Here is a 26,769-nt window from a genome sequence, read left to right as displayed (position 1 = left end):
TCAAAACCATCTTTACTTCCCTCTTCCCCTGTTTTTCTTAGATTTTCTCTCCTTTCCAATCCAACCTGTCTAAAGTCCTCTGTTAGTCCCTCTATGTCCAAAAATATTTGGAAAGTATGAAAAATTCCATCAAAATCTGTCCATTCAGCATTTTAACAAATAGTCAATGGTTCCTGAGCCTGTGCCATTGACTATGCCCCTGCTTATCCTTTGTTCCCATCTCAGATGGTTCTCCAGGTTCACTGAGACACAGAAGGTTCTTCTAGGTCCTGTGTATCTTTCCATTTCCTGTTCCCTCTTCCGGTAAAATTCTTTCCATTTTTCTCTGCTGGCTGAGTTCCTACTCCTCTTTCAAACCCATTTAAATATCATCTACCTATAAAGTCATTCTTGATTGCTGCTATAGAGTTATTCCCACTTGTGAATTTCCTTCTCAACATTTTCATATTTTTGCTTTTCAATTTACTTTGTCCTTTTCCTCTTTCCATCTTTTGTTTCCCCATTTCTATTTGCTTTTCACATGACTCTGAGTTCCTTTAGGCAGAGAATACATCCTATCTCATCAAAGATGAGATATAATCAAAGAAGGCAGTAAAGGAAGGATGTTCTGGGGCTAAATTAGATATAGCAGGAAGTACATGGTTGAGACTCCAAGCTCTGGAATCATACTGTGTGGGTTTAAGTTGCAGTTTCAGCTGTGTGAACTTGTGTGGGTTATTTTGTATTCTAGCCTCGTTTTTTCCATCAGTAAAATGGGTAGAATAATAGTATTTTTTTTTTATTGGTGATAACTAAAAATATGTTTGGTTTATTTCAAGGTAAAAGCTTATTCTTTTTGTAAGGGATCTCCTGAGAGTATATATGGAAAATGAGAGTGGGGAATCTCAAGTTGTGTGGATGACAGTTTTCAGGAAGAGAAAAATGCAGAAGAATTAATTGAGAAAGCTGAAAGATGCAGTCTCATCCTATCAAACTCTACTGCAATCGTCACACATTAATAAAATTTATCACTTAATCTGCACACTATTCTCTGTAATGATAGCTGGAGTTAATCTATCTATTGATTTTATAGCTATAGTTTATTTATTTATTTTTTATAGCTATAGTTTAAAATGAATCCTTTAACATGACGTGAGTTTTCCTTGGAGAGCATGACTCACACACCATAATCCCACAGCATAAAAGTCAAGGCCTCAAGATCAACATCATTTCCATCTAGACTGAGAAAACAAGAAGGAGAAAGACCCCCTATGGGAAAGTTACTTAGCTGAGAAGGAGTGGAATCAGGGTTATTAGACCACACATATAACAAAAGCAGGTGATTAAAAGGAACTCCTATCAAGAAAGGCAATAAAATCAAGAATGAAGATTAATTTGCTGTGTTGTATGATGAGTTTGACATGATCAAGATAGTATTAGACAGAGTAGGCTGAGTGCTAGAACAAACAGTACCCAATCTCAGTGACTTAATATAAATTCATTTTAATTTTGTGTTGCTTATGTCATACTCCAGTATAACTTATGGGCGGGTTAAAAGAAAGATGACTTCATGAATCCTGCTATCTAGACCCTCACCCTCTGTCATCCCCTGGCTCCCAGCAGACAAGGAAATGGAAAATGCATAAAGGATTTTTGGGTAGTCTTATACTCTAGACCTGGGTTTACATTCCACTGGTCAGAACTTAGTCACATGATTAGGCTTACCTGCAGATAAAGCAGGCCCTATCTGTGTGCCCAGAAAGAAAAGAGAAACTGCTTAGAGAACAACTTTTCAGTCTCTGCCACAAGATGGATTATAAGAAGAGCGTGAATTACAAAATCCTAAATTAAAGTTCAAAATTTTAGCTCTACAAATACAGGATATAGGAGGCATGGCTTAGCTGTGAAAAGAAAATATCTGGGGTTGGAAATGTGGGGCTCTTTTTTTGTTTTCTAAAGTTTTATTTTTATTTATTTATGCATACAAGAACTGGGGTGTAAGCCAGAGGTGCAGGAGGGTGAGAGGATTCACCAGAGACAGAGTAGGGAGCAGAACAGGTGGATTCATTGAAATACATGGCTGAGAGGAGCAGTGGGCGAGGCAGGAGAGGTCTGCTGCACCATGCGGGTTAGTTCCCTGGCCGGGGATCAAACTCAGGCCTTAGTGGTGACAGCACTGAGACTCAACCCCTGTGCCACCAGGGAGGCCCCAGGAAATGTGGGGTTTTGATTGACCATATGATTACTGTTAGCAAAAATATTTTTGTTTTAAAAGAAGAGACTGCAACACAGAGATGTACTAGTGAAGGGAATCTGCATAGTAGAAAGATCATCGACTATCTTCATCTCTTGCTTAGTGATGTGTCCTTGACTAGATACTTAAAATATCTGAGCTTCAGCTAGCTCAATTATACAACAGGAATAAAGCTTCTGGTGTGTATAACTATTGTTATAATTATGCATATAAAAATCACTCCTAAATTTAGTATCTTAAAACAATAATCATTTCTTTTCACTCATGCATCTGGTTGGCTGAGTTACTTATGGTAGGTTTAAGGCTGCCATTCTGCAAAGGGCCATTAGGACGTCAGTTCAGTGATTGTTTATTCTGGAGCTCAGACTGAAAGGGCAGCACCTGGGGGAAGAGATTCTCATGGCAAGTGCAGGGGAGGGAGTAGGGGGGGGAGAGAGAGAGAGAGAGAAAGAGAGAGAGACAGAGAGAGAAGAGAAACATAAAGGGCCTCTTGAGCTTTTGGCCCAGATTTGGCACACTGTCATTTCTGTCCATATTCTTTTGTCCAAATCAAAGGAACATGGCTAAGCCCAATGTCAATAGGAGAAAGCAATAGGCTCCATTCACACAAGTGAGTGATGCTGCAAAATTGCATGTCAAAAGCTATTCTAAGATATTCTAATACAGATAGGAATGAGGATTTAGTCCACCATACTGACATTTACAAGAATATAGTGATGAAAAAATATACCAAGTATCTAGTCTTATGCAGGCAACATGGGGCTCAGTACATAGACACTGTGATGAAAATTATCATTGATGATGATGCATTCAGATATTATAACCTAGTACACACGCAGTGACTCACAACACAGCTACTGGACTGCGTTAATTTTGGTAGCCATCTTTAAAAAGAAATAGCATTGACAAGCTAGATTGCAAGCAAGAAGATTAATCACAGAGGACTAGGGATCTGGAACATGTATTGAAGAACTAAAAATATTTATTTTGTGATGTGGGGACAAGCAAAATTGAGTTCATTAAAGAATTTAGAGTAAGGATATCATTTTCCCAAAGTGCTTCTGGGAAGCAGCCCTACAGATTTTACTCTGTGAGAACTGTTCCAGTAAACACAAGTTTAGGCTTAGTTTATATAGGTAGGAACAGTAGTCATGACATTAAAATGCAATTATTCTTGACAGGGAGTTTCTCCCTCTGTTGTTTTAGGGAACTGAAATTGTTTAGCCAAAAAAAAAGTGATCCATATACAAAGTAAATGTACCCAAATACCAGCAGAGCTATCTCACTGCAAAAAAGAATAAACTTATACAATAATGGGAGGAATTGTCAGTCTGGGAAAAATCTCTTAGAGGGAAGTAGCTAACGGGAAGTCCTTGGACATTTGCTAGGGAGAAGTATGACATGGGCTGTCAGCTAGCTGAGCAAAGATAGAACGATGGGAGGTGAAGAGTGGTGAACACAGCCATTTTCTTCATAGTTGAACAGATGAGCTGTGGGGAGCAGGCTGGGAGGTCAGGGCAGAGATGGCATTTCTGTGCTTGGGAAAACACAAATCTTAGTTCCCTTTTTGGTTTCTTCTGTCTCATAGATTCACTGGTCCTTCACTCCAATGTGTCTGTTGTTCTTAATGTTGATTCTACACACACACCACTCTCTCTGCCCTCTCCAAGCCCCCAGGTCCTGCTGGGCAGTGTGAGATTCCTCAAACAGTTACTCTTCCTCCTCCTTCAGGCTTGAGTCTCCCCTCCCCATTTCTCCCAATCAGCCTTAATTAAACTGTTTGAAAGCTGCAGCTTGATTTTAATTAGAGCAAAATTGGGAAGATTAGAATGAAATTGGCCTATCATTGTTTACGGGCCGTTGTTTGAGAACACAGCAGGCTGCTAAATTACCTCCATGCCAGGCTTCTTGAGTTCTTCCAGACCGTGGGAAGGACAGGGCTCTGGGATATCAGGAGCGGCCTTCTTTCTGCCCTATGCCTCCTTGAATTGTGGGGGCCAAGATATCATTTAACCAAAGGACTCCTAGACTGAATCCTTCCTGCCTGGGGATTTTCCTGACCAGAGTGGTAAACACGGCATAATAATTTCCTGGGAAGTAGGACAAAGGTGCATGGTACTCCCTGAACTTGAGAATAGTTCACAGACAGAAGAAGAAAATTATCCATAGCATGCCCTGGGGTCTTGTCAAACTCCACTATTGATCAACTGAGACTTGGGTCAATTCTCTCAGTTTCTCTTTTTATTCACTTGTTAAACCAAAAGGTTAATAGCTGAGTAATGATATATCCTCTTCCTCTTTCCCCAGGTCCTTGTATAGATAAAGTAGTTGAACATGTATGAGAATTGTATACAAATAAAAAAGACCTAATGGATCGCTCTACACCAATATGAGATTATGGTTTTTATTATAATTTCTTTTTATAGCTCAGATTAATCATGTCTTATTCATTATAGCAGTAAAGGCTCTAATGGCCAACTACATTACAGTAATCTGTTGTTGAGATAGAAATCTGATGATGTGGAGTCTAGAAATACTGCCTTCTGTACTGGAGCCAAAGCATGATATATCTCTGAGCCTCTAAAATGTCCAGCTAGAGAACATGATGCCACCTTATCTGAGAAACTTAGAAAAACAACGGGTATCCTCTCATGTATATGTTGGCTTCAGCTATTTCCATTCACATGAATTTTTCAAAAAGAACATGAGGCTGATGGTGGGAAAACGTAATATCTGAGTTTGCTAGGTTGAGTTCTGTGATGGGAGCAGTAGCAAGGTGTATGGGGAAAAGGATGAAGAATGAGAAGACATCTTTGTGTCTAGAATTTTCTCTTTAGGAAAATCAGCAGTGCAACCACTCGGGGTGTTTATTGAGACTTCTGTGTTGAATTGACAAGCCTCAATGTAATTGGAAAAAAGGCAACTTTGCAAGAGAAAGATGGACTTTGAGAACAAAGATGTTTACATTTTTTCCAGAACCGGTTTATAAGAAATTTTCCCGTAGGTAACACTGGTTGACAGTTTAGATAGACAGAGTGAAGTCACCAGAAAAATGACACAAAAAAACCTTACTTATGCCCTTGACATAAATTCAGTCCATCTTTTTTTGACTCCCAAATTCTTCACTATTTTATTAAATAATCTCTTCTGTGGTTTCCCTCTTTTTTCAAGGAGAACCATTCCTATTCCTATTTTTTTCTTACCAGTATACTATCTACCATTTGGAGAACTTTAGCTCTGCCCCTTTCAGCACAGCAGCCCCTTTGAACACTAAAGATTAGAGGAAGGTGCCCCCAAATGAGAGTTTATTAGAAAAAGATCAGGAGGGCCAAAGAGTAAAGAAGGCAGATATTTCCTACCATGCCCACTTGCTCTTTCTTTGCTTTCAAAGTGCTGTGTGGGCTGGGCATCCTCAGCCCCATGGCTGCTTAAGACTTCCCCCAACCTTTTAGGGAGTCCTGATACTATTCCAAGGAACAAGCTTGAGTGAGCAAGTGATAATTGGTTGGCTCTCCTCAAAACAGCATGGATTTCCTGCCTAGTATACCCAGTCTGGAGTCTAACTCAGAAGGAACAAATGGGTTCCCAGCACTCAGGGGCACACTGACACTAGGAAGGATGGTGCCAAGACTGCAGGGGTCCCACAGCAGTTGGGAGCAAGGAGAATTGCATACTCAAGATACAGGAAATGTGGCTTTCCAAATGACAACCATATTGGTGGCCATGGAAATGGGCTTGATCACACTTCCCACACCGAGATAGAAACATAACGTCCATTAGAAAACTGGTAACAGAATAATTTGATGATTAGCATGCGATCTCAGCACAGCCACCCACACCATAGCCTACAGATTTGTTACTGCTAGATTTTGACCTCACTAAGGTATAGTTTTGATTTGGCTTTTAAATTTGGCTTTCTGTTTTGAACCACTCTGCCCCCTTAAGGCTTTCCTGGGAGGGAGGCTTCATAGGTGATGACCGTTCCTGGGAGCTGGATCCCATGTTCTCATTTACAAGCCTGAAAAGTGGTGCTTCAGCATTTAGCTGCTGGAAATAACCAAGGGGATGAAAGACCCCAGCTGTGCTCAGGTTGAATCTTACATAGCTAGGAGCCCCGGGACTGATGCAGGGGAGTTCTTGCTGGCAGAGGTCTTTTTTTTTTTTTTTTTAAAGATTTATTTATTTATTTATACAAGCACTGGGTACAGTCAGAAGTGCGGGAGGGTGAGAAAATTCACCAGAGCCAGAGGGGAGAGCAGAGCAGGCAGACTGATGAAGTACACTGCTGAGGGGAGCAGCAGGCGGCAGGAGAGGTCTGCACACCATGTGGGACCCTCTCCCGGGGACCGGGGATTGAACCGGCGCTGCAGAGGCTGCGGGCAGCTTCGCAACCCAGTGCTCAACCGCTGCGCCACGGGGAGGCCCTGGCAGAGGTCTTATTGACCTTGTGTGACACTGGGCAGGAACTCGGTGCTGCAGGGTGACTGCTGACAATAGAGTCCGTAGCTCTGTCTTGGAGGCATCTCTTTTTATTTACATCTTTCACATTAGAAATGCCTTGTAGGCATTTAGTATTCTCCTCAAACCCCTGTTGCTTCCAACCCAGAGCTGGTCTGGTCCCCAAGCCCTGCTGAAGTTCCTGTTGCCTCAGGCTTAGCAAGGCTAAGGTTCAGCACTCCTACTTCCGGCCCCTTTGGAGATCTGCGATGTTCTTAAAACTTGTGCACAACCAGAAGCACCTGTTATGGGCAATCTGGACCATTCATATCAAGCAGTTTGGGACAGAAAGTAGACGTAGATATAGATTTCAATGCCAAGTGTGGGTGTGTGCGACTGCTCTAATACACACATTTCACCCTCCAATCTGGATTATAACTATCTTAAACTTTTTGTTTTTGTCTGTTGGTAATGATTTGTAGAGGCAGGACTGGACCACAGTGCAGGTTTTCTGATCCCATGCAGACCGGGTAAAGGAGGAGTCAGAGTCCTCAGTGGTTTTTTGCAGGTCTTTTATTGGGGTTCACCAGGCATATGGCAGGCAGGAGTGCTGGGGGGCCAGGAAGCTGGCAGGCCTCCCAGCCCCCAGCAGGTCTTCACTCTGGGCTTTCCGGCCTTCTCTCGGCTTCTGCTTCTCTTGCTTCTCTCTCGGCTTCTGCTCGGCTTCTGCTGCTGCTTTCTCGGCTACTTGCGTCCCTGTGACACCACCCTTAAAAGCACAGTCTTAGCGCAGCTGTACCCACTTCAGGTGCCCGCCATCAGGCATGCATTCAAGATCACAGGGTTCCCTCATCTATCCTGATGGCGGGAGGGCAGAAAAGCCTGATACCTTTACCTTACCCTACATGATTTTAGGGGTATTGTAGGGTAAAGAAAATATCAGGCTTTTCTGCCCTCCCGCCATCAGGATAGATGATGGATCCTTGTCCTGAATGCATGCCTGATGGCAGGCACCTGGAATAGGGTGTGGGCATAGGTAGATGGGATTCAGCTGAGCTAAGACTGTGCTTTTAAGGGCGGCGTCACGGGGGGACGCTAGCAGCACCAGCAGCAGCACCAGCACCAGCAGCAGCAGCCGCCGCAGCCGAAGCCGAAGCCGAGAAGCAGCAGAACGAACGCTAGAGAGCCCAGATAGAGTGAGGACTTGCTGGGGGCTGGGAGGCCTGCCAGCCTCCCAGCCCCCCAGCCAGCACCCCTGCCTGCCATATGCCTGGTGAACCCCAAATAAAAAACCTGCAAAACTACTGAGGACCCTGACTCCTCCTTTACCCGGTCTGCATGGGATCAGAAAACCTGCCTTGTGCCCTGTCCTGCCCCTTACAATTGGCGTATGTCGGCAAGATCCATGCAGACGGGTATTGGAGCCCTCCGAAGACCTGGAGGGACTAAGGAGAGCAGACTTTGCCTGTGACGACGCTGGAGGCACCATGGCGGTATAGAAGATGGATACGTCCACGAGCTACAGGATGAGACCTGGCGTGAAGGAGACGCCCGAAAGGACCAGCCAACGACACCGGAAAGGACCAGCCAACGACACCGGATAGGACCAGCCAACGACACCGGAAAGGACCAGCCAATGACCCCTGAGGCAGCAGGCCATTGCTGAAGCAGGGAGAGGCCAATGGACTGATAGACTGATGAACTGATGATTTTGGACTGACAATCCCGCCAGAAGGCGGAGGACCTTAGCAGGTTATGTTTATTTTTTGAGAATCTGGGGGTGGCCAGTGGGCCTAGATGGCCAAAAGCAGCCTGTGTATGCCCAGTGGCCAGGTGGAGGAGAAAAGCCAACTAAGGTGGCAAAAGCTGGTACTGATGCTAAGTTGAGAAGCCCTAAAGCGGCTGTTAAGCAGCCTGGGTATGCTGAAGCCCTGTGAGTCTCGTAAAATCACCTATGGGTGATGCCCTGCTCATTCTTGAGTGAGGGTGAGGAGCTGAGGAGCCCGTCCTTGGGGGACGGGTGGGGAATGTGGCTTGGGGTGGAGCCCAAGCCAAATGCAAAGTTTGGATCCCCAACCCATGTGATTGTGCAGTGGGTTGGCTTGAGAGCAGGGGTCTGTGAGTCGCATGGGTGGCCATGAAGGCCGAGTGTTGGAGCGACTGCAGACAGAAACCCTGAGGGTTGGCGATTACCCCCAACAGAATAAAATTGCCAATCCCAGAGCTAGTGCATCCTGGGGGTGGATGCTGTGTGTGCCTTGTAGCCGAGACTACAGCCAGAGAAGGCCAGGAAGCCTGACGGCTCCTGGTGTGATATAGCAGATGCCGTGTGTGATTTCCCCTCCCTCGTATGAGCAGTGCCTTCGGCAGCAGATTTGGTGGCTCATCTGCTGGTACCAATAATTGTCTTTTGCACTTGGTTGGTGCCCTGCCTGGACTTATTTGTGTTCTGTTGTATTTTGTTATGTTGTATTTTGTTATTTGATGTATTTGCTTTTGTGGGCCATGGCTGCATTGTTTGTTTGCTTAGAAAATTGTGTATATATGTATAGACTGTATGGCAGAAAACCCTGAGGGGGTGGACTGTAGGGTAAAGAAAATATCAGGCTTTTCTGCCCTCCCGCCATCAGGATAGATGATGGATCCTTGTCCTGAATGCATGCCTGATGGCAGGCACCTGGAATAGGGTGTGGGCATAGGTAGATGGGATTCAGCTGAGCTAAGACTGTGCTTTTAAGGGCGGCGTCACGGGGGGACGCTAGCAGCACCAGCAGCAGCACCAGCACCAGCAGCAGCAGCCGCCGCAGCCGAAGCCGAAGCCGAGAAGCAGCAGAACGAACGCTAGAGAGCCCAGATAGAGTGAGGACTTGCTGGGGGCTGGGAGGCCTGCCAGCCTCCCAGCCCCCCAGCCAGCACCCCTGCCTGCCATATGCCTGGTGAACCCCAAATAAAAAACCTGCAAAACTACTGAGGACCCTGACTCCTCCTTTACCCGGTCTGCATGGGATCAGAAAACCTGCCTTGTGCCCTGTCCTGCCCCTTACAGGTATATTATCCCTGTGAGGTAAAGATAGGTTGTTCATTCTAGGCTGCTGCATTAGAGCCCAGTCAGGCACACCCACGCTTGACATCAAAATCTAAATTTGGATGGGAAGTGGACCACAATCCTCTGGTTTACTAACATCCCCCTTTGAGGTGCCAGTCGACCCCTTTAATGGGCAGAGTCTACCTGGAGAGCTGTGGTCACACGTGGCTTAACCTGGAAGCCCCTGATGTTGTGGCCTCCCCTGTTCTGAGGCCCTTCACTACTGTTTGAAGTATTTGCTTTCTCAGACTGTTTACTGCATAACAAACACAGTGGGAAAAGATTTTAGGAGAAATGGCTGAATTGAAATGGAGATTTACTTGATGTCTTAATTGAAACAAAGATGATGGCTTAATTGAAGTAGTGTGTGTTAATATAATTGATATATAGAAAACAGCCTTTTCCTAGGGAAAAAAAGAGGCTCGATTATTTTATTACTGGAAAAAAGTACTAAATGAAAAATCAGAAATGAACATTTATTCTTTGAATAGCTCAGGCTGCCTTCCAGTATTGTCTTCTGAGGTTTTCAGATGCTGGAAAGAACCAGGTTAATAAGTTCTGTAAGCACATTTTTACCACTTTCTGGCTCAACCTCCATTCACAGGTGTTTGCCCCATTATTTTGATTCAATGAAGGGCCCCCCAAAGCAGGGAAGAGACTTGGTAAAGAAGAGATAACCACTGTGAGCCTCAGAGACTCCTTCTGGCCGACTCCTTAGACAGCCTTCCTGCTACCTTGGCCTTATGTCTAATTCAGAGTCTATAGCTTATAAAGTGGGTTTTATTTATTTTTTGGGGATGTATTTTTTTTTTCATTTTTCTGCAGATAGGCTCCATTTTTATTCATTTATTCTTTATGAAATTCTGTATCTCTCCCTCTGGTCTCTGTCATAATGTCATTGCCTCTCTGAGTCTGTCTGTCTGTCTGTCTCTCTCTGTCTCTGTCTCTGTCTCTCTCTCTCTCTCTCTCACACGCACACACACACACACACACACACACACACACACACTTCCAGTCACAAAATCACAATTGTCCCTTACAATTCCACAGGGGAGATTAGATAGGATGGCAATAAAGACTGTGGATCATGGAGCAGACAGCCTGTGCTTAAATTCTGATTCTGTTATCTATTGGGTGCTACCTACTGGGAAAATTAACTTATTTGTGCCTCAATTTCCTAATCCATACAATTAAAAAAATGTGGATGATTATATTTCCCCCTTATATTTTCCCCCTTATAGGGTGTTTTGAATATTATATTGGTTAATACTTGTAAGATGCTTGGAACACCCAGCACATACTAAGAATTCATTAAATGCTAACCATTACTTTTTATTATTTGCTCATAAAAAGCTTCCTAAGACAGTATCGTTCATTTTTCTAGGTCGTTTGTTACTCTGTATTATGATTTCCTGGTGTTAGAATCAGGCCTTATTCTCAGATCCCTTCCATGGTCCCCTGTATAGGGACTTGATTTTTTCCATTTCTTTTTCATTTTCTTCAGCAAATGGGCATAATTTCTGCAATGAAACCATCTAATGAAAAATATTTTGCCTTGGTGAATCTGTTGCACTGTGTTTGAATATACAATAAGTTCATGCTTTGTGTAGGTAATTAAAAGAATGAAATGTTCCAAGTAAGGAAAATATTTTTGTTACTGAATAGTGAACAATTTAAAAATAATTAGAATGTAATACAATTTACTTATACCTAATCCATACAGGGGAAAATAATATCAAAGAAATAGCAGGATGGGGGCCTCCCTGGTGGTGCAGGGGTTAAGTCTCAGCACTATCAAGCTTTCACCAGCCACTGCAGCATGAGTTCCATCCACCACTGGAAGCTAACCCACATGGCACAGCAGACCTCTTCTGTCTGGCTCACCCACCCACTGCTCCCCTCAGCAGTGTATTTCAGTAGGTCTGCCTGTTCTGCTCCCCACTCTGTCTCTGGTGAATCCTCTCACCCCCTGCACCTCTGGCTTATACCTCAGTTCTTGTACGCATAAATACAAAATAAAAAAATATATCTTTAAAAAAAAAGAAATAGTAGGATGGTACTGACCTGGATTTAAATCTCAGCTCTGCCATTTACTAACTGCGTGACTTTGTGCATGTTTCTTTCTTAACCTCTCTGGTTCTCAGTCATTGCTATTGTCAACATCATCATAGTTTTTATTAATGGTACTAGAGGAAGGGCAGCTTTTTGTTCTGGTTTTAGTGCTTTAAGCAAACCCCTTCCATTTCTGTTCCTCCTTTTTCTCATAACATGAGAGGATTGGCATAGACCTTCCAACTGGTATGCATTCTGGCACCTAGGTGTACCGTGAATGGATTATAGGTAAGTGCACATATTGATCCCCTCAGTATGTGGGGTAATTGGGGTAAGTCTGGGGTAGCAGGACTTCCAATGTTGGTCTCCCTTGATCTGAGCGGTCTCATCCATTGATCCCAATATGTTGCACTAAGAGAATTTTAAATGTATACAACAGGGTAAAACAGAAAGGCAAATACTGCCCAAATGTTTCTTCCAATTCTGTCAGTTCAAATTTTCCTCCAGGTAATCAGTGACATCAGGAAATTACTTAGCTTTCTGAGCTTTGAAATCTTCATTTATCAAAGTAAGATACTCTCAAGACTGTACCTGGCTTGGAAAAAATAAATGATTTTCCAAGTATGTTAGACAAAAGAAGATGAAGACTAAGGAGAAGTACAAAATGCTGATTCATTTGGGGAATCTTTAACACTGTTGTGTGTGGCAGAGATTGCTTGTAGATCCAGTGTAGTGGATTGGAGCCATTGATCATTAATATTCTGTGTAAAAGCACAGCATAGTTTGAATGGCAGCTCTTTAGTCAACTGGACTTTGGAATATGGACTGTGGAAAGTCATTGGAAATTGTTCACTAAAGACAATGAAAGAAGACCTAGATTTACTTTACCGAAACATTAAGAAAATACCTAAAGTGCTTGGATTTATAGATAAAATAATGTACAAAAATCTGCATGTAAATTACATTTTTATAAATCAAATCTAATGTTCCCATTGATAGGAGTCTTATTTAGACTACTTTACTTTCCTTTCAGAATAAACACTGAAATGGTAGTTGCTTCTGTGTGCTTTCTATTTGTAACTTTTTTTATCAAGTTGTCAATAATTTGTGAAAAACCAAAGTATTAGGAGAGCCATGATATAAATGGGTTGGAGAATCTCTCACTCAATCATTCAACAAAAATATATCGAACATTTATTTTTCTACTGGCAGAACATGTAGCATCATTCTGCTGTTGAATCACACAGGATCAATCCTACCCTCAGAGAGTTTATGTCCTAGTGAGAGAAATAATATATAAATACATATTATGTCAGATAGTCATGAGAAGCTAAAAAAAAAATTCTGCTAAAGAATTTTAGCAGAGAATAGGAACAGAGAATGAGAGCGTACTCTTTTGGTTGGGATGGTAGGGTTAAATTCTTGATGGAGGTAATTGGCAGTGATTGTCAATATGAATAAAGTGACTAAGGATGGAATGTGACTACCAATTTTTATTAACTAGATTGAAGTGGGACCCACCCCTATGATAAGGTGGCCTTTCTTTTTAAGTCAGGGACTTTGACCATTATAAGGAACTATGGAAAATGGTAAGAAGAGTCATTAAAAAAATAAAAATGGAACTATCATATGGTATCACAGCAATACCACTAGGTATCTGCCCAAAGAATATGAAAACACTAATACAAAAAGTTTTGTGCACATATATGTTCATAGCAGTATTATGCACAATAGCCAAGTCATGGAACTATCCTAAATACCCAATAGCAGATGACTGGATAAAAAACATTTTGGAATTTATATTCAGTGGAATACTACTCAGCAATTTAAAATGATGAAATAGTGCCTTTTGGGGCAAAAGGGGGTGGATCTTGATGTGAAATAAGTCAGAAAGTTGAAAGACAGTTACTGGATGGTTTCCCTTATTTGTAGAATTTAACTACCTTGCAGCAAAGAATAATTCTTGGTCTCTTTGAAAAATACACTTGATACCTGAGGAAATGGGGTGGTGGGAAGGGGTTAGTGGAAGAAAGGATCATGGATAATGGCACTGGAATTTGGTGGAGGATGAGTGAAGCCTAAACACATATGGAGGTGTGAAGTTGTGCTCCCTAAATTATGAAGTTATATAAACGACTGACAAATTGAAAAAAGAAATTAGGTAAAATGGAAGATGCCTTCCCTTCCCTTCATAATTCAGCATTGGTAGGTTGCATGTTTCTAGGAATATATGCATTTCTCTAGATTTTCCAATTTTATGTATAATTCTTCACTGTAATAGCGTGTGATCCTTTGTATGTGTAGTATCAGTTGTAAAGTCTCTTATTTCTTATTTTATTGGGGTCTTTTTTCTTTTTTCTTGGGTAGTCTAGCTAAATATTTGCCCATTTTCTTTATTTTTCAAAATCCATTTCAGTTTTATTGATCTTTTCTGTTGTATTTTTAGTTTGTATTTCCTTTATTTCAGCTCTGATCTTCAAAAAAGATTTATTTATTTATTTATGCATACAAGAACTGGGGTACAGGCCAGAGGTGTGGGTGTGGGGGGTGAGAGGATTCACCAGAAAGAGCAGGTAGCAGAACAGGCAGATCCACTTAAATGCACTGCTGAGGGGAGCAGCAGGCGAGACAGGAGAGGTCTGCTACACCCTGTGGGTCACCTCCCTGGCCAGGGATCCAACTCAAGTCTCAGTGGCTGAAGATACCTTGATAGAGCTAAGACTTAACCCCTGTGCCACCATGGTAGGCCCCTTCAGCTCTGATCTTTTAAAATTTCTCCTTCGACTAACTTTTGACTTAGTTTGTTCTTCTGGTCTTGAGGTAAAAAGTCAGCTTGTTTATTTAAGATCTCTATGTTTAGGTTTATCACTACAAATGGGAAGAGCTGCTGCATTCAGTAAGTTTTGATCTGTCATGTTTCCATTTTCATCTATCTCAGGATTTTTTTTTTGATTTCTCCTTTGTTTTCCATCAAAAGAGATTTGGTTTATTGGTTATTTAGGAGCATGTTGATTCCCAACCCCCTCCCCGCCCATTTGTGAATTTTTCAGTTTTATTCTTATAATTACTTTCTACCATTGTGGTAGAAAAGAGCCTTGCTATCTTCTTAAATTTACAGGACTTGTTTGTGGTCTAACATGTGATGTGTTCTGGAACACATTCTGTGTGAACTTGAGAAGAATGTGTTTTCTGCTGCTGATGGGATGTTTTGTAAATATCTTTAAGGACATTTGGTTTAATAAATAGTTTAGGTCCAGTGCTTCCTTGTTGATTTTCTGTCTGGATGGTCTATCCATTGTTGAAATTGAGGTGTTAAAGTCCTTCCTGTGATTGTATTATTGTTTATTACTCTCTTCAAATATGTTAATATTTGCTTTACATTTTGAGATATTCCTATAATGGGTGTATAATTACTTACAAATGTTATATCCTCTTGATGAATTGATCCCTTCATCATTCTATAATAAACTTCTTTGTCTCTTGTTACTTCCTTTGCCTTAAAATCTATACAAGCTTTGCTCTGATTTTCATTTACATGTGATATTACTTTCCATGCCTTCACCTTCAGCATATGTGCCCTTAAAACTGAAGTGAGTCTCTTGTAATTAGTATATAGTTAGGTCTTTTTTGTTTGTTTATTCTTTTGTGTCTTTTTGTCTCTTCTGAATGGCCACCCAGCCAATTAGAAATGAGATGATGAAACTTTTCTTTATGCTGCAAGGGAATGTGAGATAAAAAAGTACTTTTGACAAATATCCTTGTTATTATTTAGCATTTCCTGTACAAAGGAAACAAATGATAATGCATTATTATGAACTTCCCTGCTTAGATAAATAAAACCACACAGTGGGAATTTAAAATACTTTGTTGGAACCATGAATATTTGTAAGTCATCATTTTCCTGTATTTCCCTAGTGATATTTGGCACATGCCCTCTCTGTACAGTCTTTAGAGTTACATGGGGGATTAGGCATGAATTTTTATTAATTTATTTTGAATTACTTCTCTGCAAACCTATCATTTGTACTCTATGGATTTGGGAAGGGGGAAGGTTAGATCAAGATTTAGCATGTTAATGTAGAGAACAGTTGGGATGGATGAGAAAGCTGAGAAGACTTTATATTCTGTTGTTTCCTAAGGCAATGGAACTGGTCCTTACTAGTGTAATTTGGGGGACAGGAGCAAACAGCTTTCTTACTAATAGAAATGGAGCTTTAAATCTCACCCCAAGACAAATGCCTTTTGAAAATCTACCCCCTTTAAAATACAAACATTTCATTGAAGAACAAAGCATAATGAATAAAATTCTAGATAGTACTGGAAAGGAACTTTCTTTCCCATCTTCTAAAAATAAGGATTCAAAATGTGAGTCCTTTCAGAGGGTCCTTTTTGACAATTTGCACTGAAGGTGCAATAGCAATGGTGAATAAAACTGCTGGGAATTTAATCTCAATAAAGATAGTCTCCACAAATGACACTAGTAGACATGCATTTTTCATCACCTATATACTCCTGTCTAAACACATATGCATGCATGGATGCTAACTTCACCTAAAAATGTCATAGAAGCAATATACATTTATTCACTTTTTTGAATCTTTACCCTTAGTACATTTGTTTACTATTCTGTATGATGAAGTGGGAAGTGTACCTAGAGCACATCTGAGGCTAACAAAGAAAGATGTCTGTTTCCAGGAAAAATAATTTTTTGAATTAGTTGTGATCTGAACCAGCCACTTTTTTTTTTTTTTTGTAGAATTGAATTTTTCTTGAAACAACAACTAAGAAACAAAAGGATTATTTAGACTTTAGGGCAGACGTTTACTCAAAAAACAGAAAGAATGAAATAAGCCTGGCTCTTCAAGGAAAATATCTGACAGTATTTGTTATCTATGATAAAATTGAAGCTTTCAAAAGAAAATTGGAATTTTGGAAAACCCATATTTGTCATCAGGATTTGTCAAAGCTTTCTAACATTTAAAGACTTTTCTGATGAGATCAGTGGTGATATGGTGATATTAATGAATATGGTATTTTGATATTATATAGTGAAGAATGTCAAAATGTAGATGATCTTGGTAAACAAGTAATCCCTTGTTTACCAGTGACCAATGCATGATATAAAATCATGAAGGGTAGGGCCTCCCCTGGTGGCGCAGTTGTTGAGCACTGGGCTGCAAAGCTGCCCACAGCCTCTGCATTGCCGGTTCCATCCCTGGCCACTGGCGAGGGTCCCACATGGCACGCAGACCTCTCCTGCCATGCCTGCTGCTCCCCTCAACAGTGTATTTTGTCAGTCTGCCTGTTCTGCTCCCTGCTCTGGCTCCAGTGAATTCTCTCACCCTCCCGCGCTTCTGATTGTACCCAGTGCTTGCATAAATAAATAAATATTTAAAAAAAAATCATGAAGGGTAAAAAGATCCACTCATGGTATAATAGAGAACACTGCATTTTAATGTCACACTATGACAACTTCATTGGCATGGTTTCAGATTCCACACAGTAACTACCTAGGAAGAAACCATATTTGTTATGTTTAATGTGGTGCCAAAGAAGAATATCCACAATTATCATAATATATTTGAATGCCGAAACAAATAGAGCTAAAAGCTATTAGAGATTTGCAAAAATACAGAGATGCCACATTCTTGCATATTTTATTTCAGAACATGTAGTTATTGTCATGTTACTTACATATAGTGAATTTATTGCTGTTATCTTTAAATGAAATAATTAATTAGATTTTATTATGTGTTTTTGTTTATAAAAAGGTAATTAGCAAATACAGGGGGCTCAATCATTTTTGAGAGTGACAGAATCCTGAGATCAATACATTGTTCTAGAACAAACCCTTGACTTAACAAATGAGCAACTGAGGCTGTGATGTGTGATGTGACTTATCAGCTGAGTGGCAGTTGTGACTGCAATCACTGCAGTCACTGTTCCCTTGTTTTCATTGTTTATTTGTTTTTACTACTACACCACTAACATGATTCCCTTCCTATGAACAAGCGGATCAGCTACTCTCTAGTGAAAAAGCTGAAAGAGTAGGTTCTGATGGAGATGAGCAATAACTTTCTCAAGTCCTGAGAACGAGAGATCAAAGGGTTTCTTTTGAATACTGGGTGCCTCCATCTAGAAAGATGGGAGTTGGGGGATGTAAGTGGAGTAAGAATATTACTTACTTCCAAAGTTATGCTTCTTGTTCTGAAATAATGAGCTTTTCCTTATCTCCTGACTTTTCCTTCAGGGAGTTTGCCCGTTGGAAAGTGAACAATTTAGCTCTGGAAAGAAAGGATTTCTTCAGTTTGCCACTGCCTCTTGCCCCAGAGTTCATCCGGAACATCCGCCTCCTTGGAAGGAGACCCAACCTGCAACAGGTTACAGAAAACCTGATCAAGAAGTACGGCACTCATTTCTTGCTTTCTGCCACCCTTGGAGGTAAGCGACATTGGGATCCTGTATTAATTGGTTGCCCAGATCATTTAGGAGCGCTTGAAGACCCGTTGAGTGTAGCTGCAGTACTCTTCCTGGGTCTCTTGTTCATCCTAGCTGATTATTATCTGAGAAATGTTTTCTTTCTGGTGCCTTTGTGAACAGTTCAGTCTCTTGACATCCACATTCACTCATAACATTGCTGTTTGTTTATAAGCATCCTCCTGAAAGGGGGTGTGGGGTAAGGAGGTTGGAGAACAGACAGGCTCCTGCTAAGTACTTGCCAGCAGGGGGCGCCCCCAGTTTTCTTTTGACCATGCCATCTAACCCCAGGCATCTCTACATCCCTATACTGGGTGTGGCTCTAATTGTCAGACCTATATGCAAAGAAGAAAATGTCCTTTAAGCCCCTGAGCCCTTCTTCTTCTTTATAAATATTGTTAACCAGCCAAACCAATTCCAGTGATTCTGGGCTGAATGGGGATGAGGTGGGAGTGGGGGTGGCATAGCCTATGGCTAGCACCCAGGGCAGAATCAAAAGCGCCAAAGAAGCAGAGTTCCCTCTGCCCTGGGAAGAAGAAAGAAGGATTTATTATAACATTTAGTTCACTGTCTGATGGACAAAAAGGCAGTCTCCAAAGGTTAAGGCCAGCTGCTGGCATGAGGTAGCTGTTGAGTGTTTGATGGGGAGGAGCGAGGTAAAGCTTCAAGGCTTTTGCCTTTCCTGCAGGAGCAGAAATATCCATGGTGGCTTCTCATAAACAACTTGACAGAGAGAATTCTACCTCCCCCATGGAGGTAGATAGCCTGAGATAGAGATCAATAGTGAATGTTAAATGGATAAGCTGGAGGGGCAAGGGATGAGCTTCAGGAGACCTAAAGAACTGAGGGGAAGGCAGGCCTCTCAGTCAGTGAGGCCTTGTCCTGTGCCACAGCCTGATTAGATCATTCTAAAGATGATAAGGGATGGGGGAGAGGTTATCAGCAGGGGCAACAGGCTGTCTCTTAGCTCCGTCTATCCTGGCCAATGATTTCATGTTCTTATTGGTAAGGGATTAGGGAGCAGAAGGCCTCACCAATGAACCCATGTTGTTTGCTGTAGGAGAAGAGTCCCTGACCATTTTTGTGGACAAGCGGAAACTGAGTCGAAAGACAGAGACAGCAGGAAGTGGACCTATAGTCGGGGGCAGTGGGAACAGCTCTGCTGTGTCCCTAGAGACCCTACATCAACTGGCAGCCTCCTACTTCATTGACAGAGAGAGCACACTGCGGCGGCTGCACCATATCCAGATAGCCACGGGCGCCATCAAGGTAACGGCCCTGGAGTTCCTAGGAGAGGGAGGATGGACACACAGAGAGAGCGCAAGGGGGATACCATAGCCTTAATCAGCTACTGGTCACCTGGGCCTGGATAATGAAGCTGGAAAGGAACTTTGTGATAGAGGCACCAACCAGCTCTAAAACGTATCTCCTGGGCCTTCATTCCACAGCAAATAGTCATGTGGCATCTACTCTGAGGCAGGCCCTTGCCACGTGACTAATATAAAAGGTATACAAGGTCCCCTACTCTCCAAAGGTTATATTCTACAAAGGGAAGATGATAACAAACAAGTAAGCATCAGCAAAGTAATTTCAATAATGATATAAAAATAATAGAGTTGTCAGGTAAAGGTAAGGATTTCTGAGGTAAAGAAAGGAGAGCTAATGTTAACCAGAGTGGTGAGTAAGGCCACTTTGGGTTTATACTTAGAGGCTGAGGCATGAAAGATAAGAAGCCAGCTGTGTATAGGTCTGAGGGAAGAGTGTTCAGGCGGAGGGAGGAGTAAGTTCTAAGTCCCTGAGGCAGGAATGAGGTTGGGACCCAGGTCAAATACAGAGAAAGCTGCTGTGACATTAGTGAGGTGAACAAGAAAGATACTGGTACGAGATGAGGCCAGAATTAGGCAGGGGTCAGATTACATGGCTGTTATAAGAAATTTTAATGTAAGTCAAAGAACAATGGGAAATAATCAGTTTTAAGCAAAGGAATGACAAGACCTCACGTAGATTTGGTAAAGGTCAATAGTTACTGTACTTTAATAACAAAACCTCCATCCCATCTTCTCTACTTACATGTAGATTTCTAAGCAGGTATGTTTTGTTCTAGGGAAGAGAAGACAAGTGAAAATATGTGAGAATGCCAAAATTTTCAATTCTAAATATGAAGTTAGGATGAGGTCAATCTCATAGCCTGTTTTTATGCCATCCAGAATTCACATGAAAGTCCTGTTCATTTACTTATTCCTTCAGCTATTACGTTTCAGACACATGTGTTCTGGATATGGAGAATCCAAGGGTGCAAAAACATCTAAAGACCCCTTCTTCTAGAAGTTTAAGTTGTAGTGTGGAGAGGTTATTAAATAAATATATAACATCAGGCAGGATTAATGGTATGAATTTATGAAATCAGATAACAGGATAGAGAGTAATGGTGACATAGACCTTTCAGGAAGACCTGCCTCAAGGAAAGTCATTTAAGTAGAGATCTGAATGAAGGGAAAGAATGAACCATATGAATGTCTTGAGTGAGAACCTTCTAGACAGAGGAAAGAGCTAGTGCAATTGCCCTAAAGTAGGAGAGTGTTTGGTGTGATCCAGGGACTTTATGCAGTATAGTCGAACTTGAATCAAAGAAGGGAGATAAGGCTTCAGAGTTTGGGGGACCAGATCCTGAGGACATTACTGATTAGAGGAGAGAGGAGGAAGAATATTCCTGGAGCTCAATGCTGTAGCCACTGCAATGGTCAAAGTGAGTGGTCAAGGCCAGTAATGTTGGCTTGACAAAGCTGGCAATGTAGAGATAATAAATTGAAAGCTTCAGAATATATGTTGATGGCAGAGCCTATAGGATTAGCTAATGAATTGGAAAAAGATGTCAAGATTAGCTGCAATATTTTTGGCCGGAGAAACCAGATGAACAGGGATTGAATTAACTGCAGACCTGAAAGAAATAAATTAAGAATTTGGTCTTAGGCATATTGAATTTGACTTTCTTATTAGACATCCAAGGAGAGATATCTAACTGGCAGTCAGATATAAACAGGATTTAATGAGAAAGATCATGAATGGAGATAAAAAATTGGCATAAAAATATACACACATGTGTAGCTGGTATTTAAAACTACGAGGAGGGAAGAAATGAGGTCACCCCAGGAGTGAATGTACTTAGCAAAGCAGGCTGGTTGTGACGCACCCTAAGTACTCAGAAATGGGGAAGAGGGGGAAGAGCCAACAAGGGAGGCTGAGACAGGGCACAGGCGTATGAAGAGAACCGAAGTCAGATCACAACACTGATGAAGAAAGTTCTTCCCAAAAGGAACCAAGTGTATTTAGTGCTGCTGAGCAGTTACATTGAGGACTGACCATTCATTTGGCAACATGAGGGTAACTAGTAACCCAGACAGGAGTGGTTTCAGTGGCATGATGGGTCCAAAACGCCGAGGGGAGAAGGCCCAAGGGAGGAAGCAAAGTGAGGAATCAGAGATTGTAGAGACAATGTTTTAAGCATTTTGTTGTAAAGGCAAATAGATAAGTGATGACAGTGAAAGAGTGATGTAGGGTCAAAGGAGGCTGTGTTTTTGTGTTTAAAATGGGAGATGTTCCAGAATATTGGTGTGTTGACTGAAATTATTCAGTAAAATGAGAAATGAGAGACAGGAGATAATTGCAGGAGCAATTGAGTAGGTGAGAGAGGTTGATATCTCATGCATGAGTGGAGGGGTAGGTCTTATATCAGAGCATAAACATGCCATCCTTTATAACAGGAGGCAATCCAGAGAACACAAGGACAAATGCAATAGGGTGGTAGATGTGCTGGTGGGAGGATGTAGATGTTCTCTTCTGATTGATTCCATTTCCTCAATCATACAAGAGACAAATCCTTGGTTAAATGAAGAAAGAATGAAAAGAATGTATGCAATGGGCTCAGCAGGTAGGAGTTAAGTATGTAGACTGACAGGGTAAATGTTGTGGCTTCTTGGGTAGCATTGAGAGCCCATTTGAGACTCATGGTTATTTTTTATAACTTGAGACCAATCAGCTGTGAGTTTTATCAGTTACATTCAGCACTTTATGTTGAGGGAGACATAGGATAGATGGAGAGAGGGATTTAACTGGATAGATGTTTGTAGACAATGAAAGAAAAAGGAGTCAAAGGAGTTGAGAGGCTATAGAATAAGTGATAACAGTGATTGGACCAAGGGATTTGAGACCATTATGGGATGACAGGAAGTGACTAGAAGTCTAAGTAGTTATTTTAACTTGTTCAAGGAAAGAAGCTAAAGGAGGTACATGTATGTGATAATTAATATTGAGATTGTAGAGGGCTGGTACCAGAAAATAATAATGATAATATCAGGTTCCAGAGCATGGCAAAAATGGTTTTGGAGGATAGGACATTGAGGGAAGGTGAGGAGACCAGGAAACTGATTGGATGAAGTAAGTATTAAGGGATCATTTACACGATGTTGAAGTCAACAGGAATGACACAGACTTATTGGTGATAAGAAAGATGGTGGTAAGCAAGCTAAATATTGAAAATCCTCATGAGTGAAAGGAGTTAATAAGAAAAATAAACAACAAGAAAGGGTAGTGGCGACAGAGTCCTGGTGGTACCGACTTCAAAGAACCAGAGATGTTTACTGAGGAAGGAGGAACAGTATTCAGGGAATCATAATGGCAAACCCACCTCACTTCCAGGCCAGGAGTGTGAGGTGGGGGAAAGCAGGCAGCTGCTCTGAGAGAAGACTTACAGCAAATCCATGTCCTCAGGATCCACTAATGCGATTAGAGCAAGGTGGTGAAGCAGAGACTTGAGGAGAGTCTGAGGCTATAGGAATATAGAGGATTTTGCTGAGGGTTGGTCATGAGATCCACAGAACATGATAGAACTTAACTGGTGGAAAGGGGGTATACAGTATCTGGAGTAAGAGTCTGAAGTTAATGGGGGGATTTAGGGCACAGTGGGGAGGCTAGTATCTGAGGCAGCTCAAAATGATGAATGAGGAACCATTAGTAGCATGGAGTAGGATTTATCAAGAAGATAGAACTCTGTGGAAGCCCCACCCCTTCAGGGTTATGGTGGTCTGTGTCAAAATTGGGGAAGAATTTGCCTTAGCTGGGAAATTAAAGGTAGGCCTGGATCAGCGACTCAAAATTCCCATCAGTGTTCCTTCTTACCCTTCGACTTGACCAACTTTTCACTTTCTATCACCTCTTCACAGCCTCATTTCCTGCTTTGCTGCACTCAGATCCCTCAGTCCATTATTATCGCCACTCCCTTGCAAATACCTTCAACTTGCCCTTTGCCTCCTCTTCACGCCCATAACCATTTCCTTTATTCAGGACCAGATCAGCTCTCAGCTGATTTCCTGGCATTATCCTTTTAACTAGTGTTCCAGTCTCCATTCTCAGCTCTTCTCCCAGGGTCACACTGTATGCTTCTCATATTAGTGATAATCATCATTGCATCATCTGCCTGCTTCAGTGCTCCTGATTGTCCCTGGGACAGAGCCCAGATTACTGTGCCCTAGCCAGGGTGGCGGGGAACACAAAGTGGGGAACACAGGCTTCAGCCCAAGCATCTGAGAGCCGCCTGGTTCACGGCAGGGCTTTGAATAAGTTACTGTCTCTGAACCTTGGTTTTTGCATACTAAAAATTGTTGAACGATTAGAATCATTTCTAGTTAGAAGGATTTCTGTGAGGATCAAATAAGAAAATGTATAGCGTGTGAATAATAGCACAATTGGAGCTTGAAAGGGAATCATTCCTCTTCTTCTTAACAAAACTGTTAAGACCTTTGAAGATCTAGCCCTGCTGTCTTTTTTAGTTTCATCTCCAAACAGTCCTTTTACAATCTTCTCCAACCTTTTCCCACCCTCCCTCAGCCTTCACTTACACTTATACTGTGTAACCCAGTCATGTGTAACCACTAGCCTCTATTCACATGTACCTTCCTCTTGACATGCTTGCCTCTTCACCTAAATGGCTCTTCCTTACCCTTCTTTGCTCAGCTTCAAAAGGTAGCTATCTGAAACCATTCCTCACTCCCAAGTCAGTTCAGTGTCCTTCTTCAGTGTTTCAAATACATGCCTCTTTCACAAGACTTACTTGAACAATACTTGCTTGCTAATAAGAAAATCTCTGAGATGATGGGGTCCTTGTGGAAGAAACTAGGTCTTGTTCATCTTTGATTCTTGGTAAGGTTATAGAGCTCGCGACATTATGGGTAATGAATAAAGGTTTGTTGAATGAATGAATGAATCACTGATATGAAATTTTACACATGGGCTAGACTCTTCTCAGTGTGTATGCAAGTGCATATAAGCACATTTAGAAGAAATCAGAAATCTACTCGAGGTAGCTTGAGTATAAAATGGCTTATTAAGAAGACTAGTGAAGAACCTCATAGCTCTCCAAAGACAAGACACTAAATCCAGTCTGGACACATAGGACCCAGAAAAGGACAGTAACACACTCGGGTCACACTGTTTCATCTTGGAGCACATGTCTCTACTTTCCCCATCTTTTCCCACTTCATCTTCCTGCTTCTCTTGTTCAAGTTCTTTCCTCTGTTTGCTCCAGACTTTTCTGTATACCAGTGACTACACCTGTGACCTCAGCGTGACCTCAGCAGTATAGCTCTGCCCTGCTCTGGAGCTGACTCTGGCCCTGACTGAACTTTATCTTTCCCTTTTAGCTCTTGGTCAATGGCATCAGGTCAGGGACAGCTCTCTTGTTCATTGTAGCATCCTCAGTTTCTGGCACACAGGAGAGGTACTTGATAACTAGGTACATTGAAATTTGTGTCTATAATCATCCTTTAATTTTTTATCTCAGCATCATTTTTTTTTGTTTAAAGATTTATTTATTTTTATACAAGAAAAGGGGTACAGACCAGAGATGTGAATGGTGAGAGGATTCACCAGAGACAGAGCAGGGAACAGAACAGGCAGACTGACCAAAGTACACTGCTGAGGGGCGCAGCGGGCGAGACAGGAGAGGTCTGTCCCACCATGTGGGTTTCTCCCTGGCCGGCCGGGAATCGAAATCATGCTGCAGTGGCTGTGGATTGCCTCATAGTTTGCGTCTTAACCCCTTGTGCCACCAGGGAGTCCCTCAGCATTATTTTCTTTTAAACTCCCTGGAGAAAGAACCTGATTCAGTGGCCACCTTATTCCAATACAGAGTGAGGGTTGCATGGGTCTGCCCCGGCTTACTGGATCCACCTATTTAGCAAAGTCTACGGGTGATGGAGTGAGAGGTGGGAAGACACCCCAAACCACATCCATTATATTGCCAATGGATGCACTTTCCAGAAATAGAGGGATTGCGCTTTCCTCAAAAGGAGACCATACTCTTTGTCTCCCAGCCACTTATGCAATGTGAGAGGATTCTTCAGCTTCATTGGACTGACCTGGAGTTTTCTCTGTTGAGGAGTAAGTGGGTTCTTACCATGGGATAGAATTCAGAGATCCATCAGAAAAAAGCTCATCTAATGTTCCCCCACCCTCCAACCTTCCAAATCCTCATTTCCACATAACTAAGTGAGGAATACATTGTGACCTGCCCAAGGACACAGTGCTAGACTAAGGAGCAAAGGCAGGTATCAGCATCCCATATCATAGGGCTGATTATTTCATGGGGTGGACCCGCCCAATCTGTCTCTGTCATCAGAGACCATCTCCCTGTTTTAGCACACTTACAGCGGGGGCTGATAGGCACCAGGCACCCTGCATCATGTCCTGGCCAACCAGCTCTCTCATGCTGCTGCTCCAGCACCTGCCTCATCCTTCCCTGGACCAAACATGCCTCAGTTGTGGTTGTGCTGGCTTCGAGCACTGTTACTCCTCTGGATGCAGCTGACTGAGGGTGAGGCACTCTGCTCACCTGCTCAGCCCTGGTGAGTGAAAAATCTCAAGCATGTCTGCTGTTTCTTATTCTCAAGCGAGCAGATTCTTACTTTTTGCCCTTTCTTAGCAATTCCTTTTCACTATCATGGAGAATGAAGTGCTCTCCCCCTTTCGTTTATCTGACACATTTCTCTGTGATGCCACTGAACACCCCCCTTTGTGGCAGTGTTCACTTTGATCAGCACGAACCTGTATTAAAGGATTATCACATTAAAGGACTTGTCACATTAAATTGCAGCAGTTCACATGAGCGTTCTCCCTGCTATGCCCACCAAGACAGGAGTCGTAGGGCAGCAGGGACCCTCAGGATGAGATCCAGGGCTCTTCACAGTGTATGCATAGGGTGAGACACTCCATAAAATATCTGGTAGGTGAAGGCCGACAATATGGTTGAGAGGAAAGATACTTACTCAAGTGAGAAGACTTGGATCGATGCTTATTATTTCTATGACCTTGAGAAATCGTTGAACTCCCTGACATGAAGTCACCAACCAGACAACTCACTTGCACCTAAGTTCTACATAATGCTATCTGGCTACACCAGTTATTAAAACATTAAAACACTTCCATGCCATTT

General features: G+C 42.1%; 1 protein-coding gene across 2 annotated transcripts in view; it reads left to right on the top strand.

The window, feature by feature from the left end:
- The window catches only part of BRINP2 (BMP/retinoic acid inducible neural specific 2), a 110,191-nt gene that overhangs the window by 68,816 nt on the left and 14,606 nt on the right, over positions 1 to 26,769 (top strand). For both annotated transcript variants that reach the window (XM_054693449.1, XM_037506420.2), the window contains exons 3-4: positions 18,058 to 18,248; positions 19,345 to 19,553. In XM_054693449.1, coding sequence (XP_054549424.1) covers positions 18,058 to 18,248; positions 19,345 to 19,553 — 400 coding nt within the window. The remainder of the gene's footprint in view (positions 1 to 18,057; positions 18,249 to 19,344; positions 19,554 to 26,769) is intronic.

This window comes from Talpa occidentalis, unplaced genomic scaffold (assembly GCF_014898055.3).
Source record: "Talpa occidentalis isolate TD23 unplaced genomic scaffold, MPIMG_talOcc4v2.1 talOcc4.12, whole genome shotgun sequence".
Classification (NCBI taxonomy): domain Eukaryota; kingdom Metazoa; phylum Chordata; class Mammalia; order Eulipotyphla; family Talpidae; genus Talpa; species Talpa occidentalis.
Note: the sequence above shows the minus strand (reverse complement) of the source record. Positions and strands in the feature narration are given on the sequence as shown.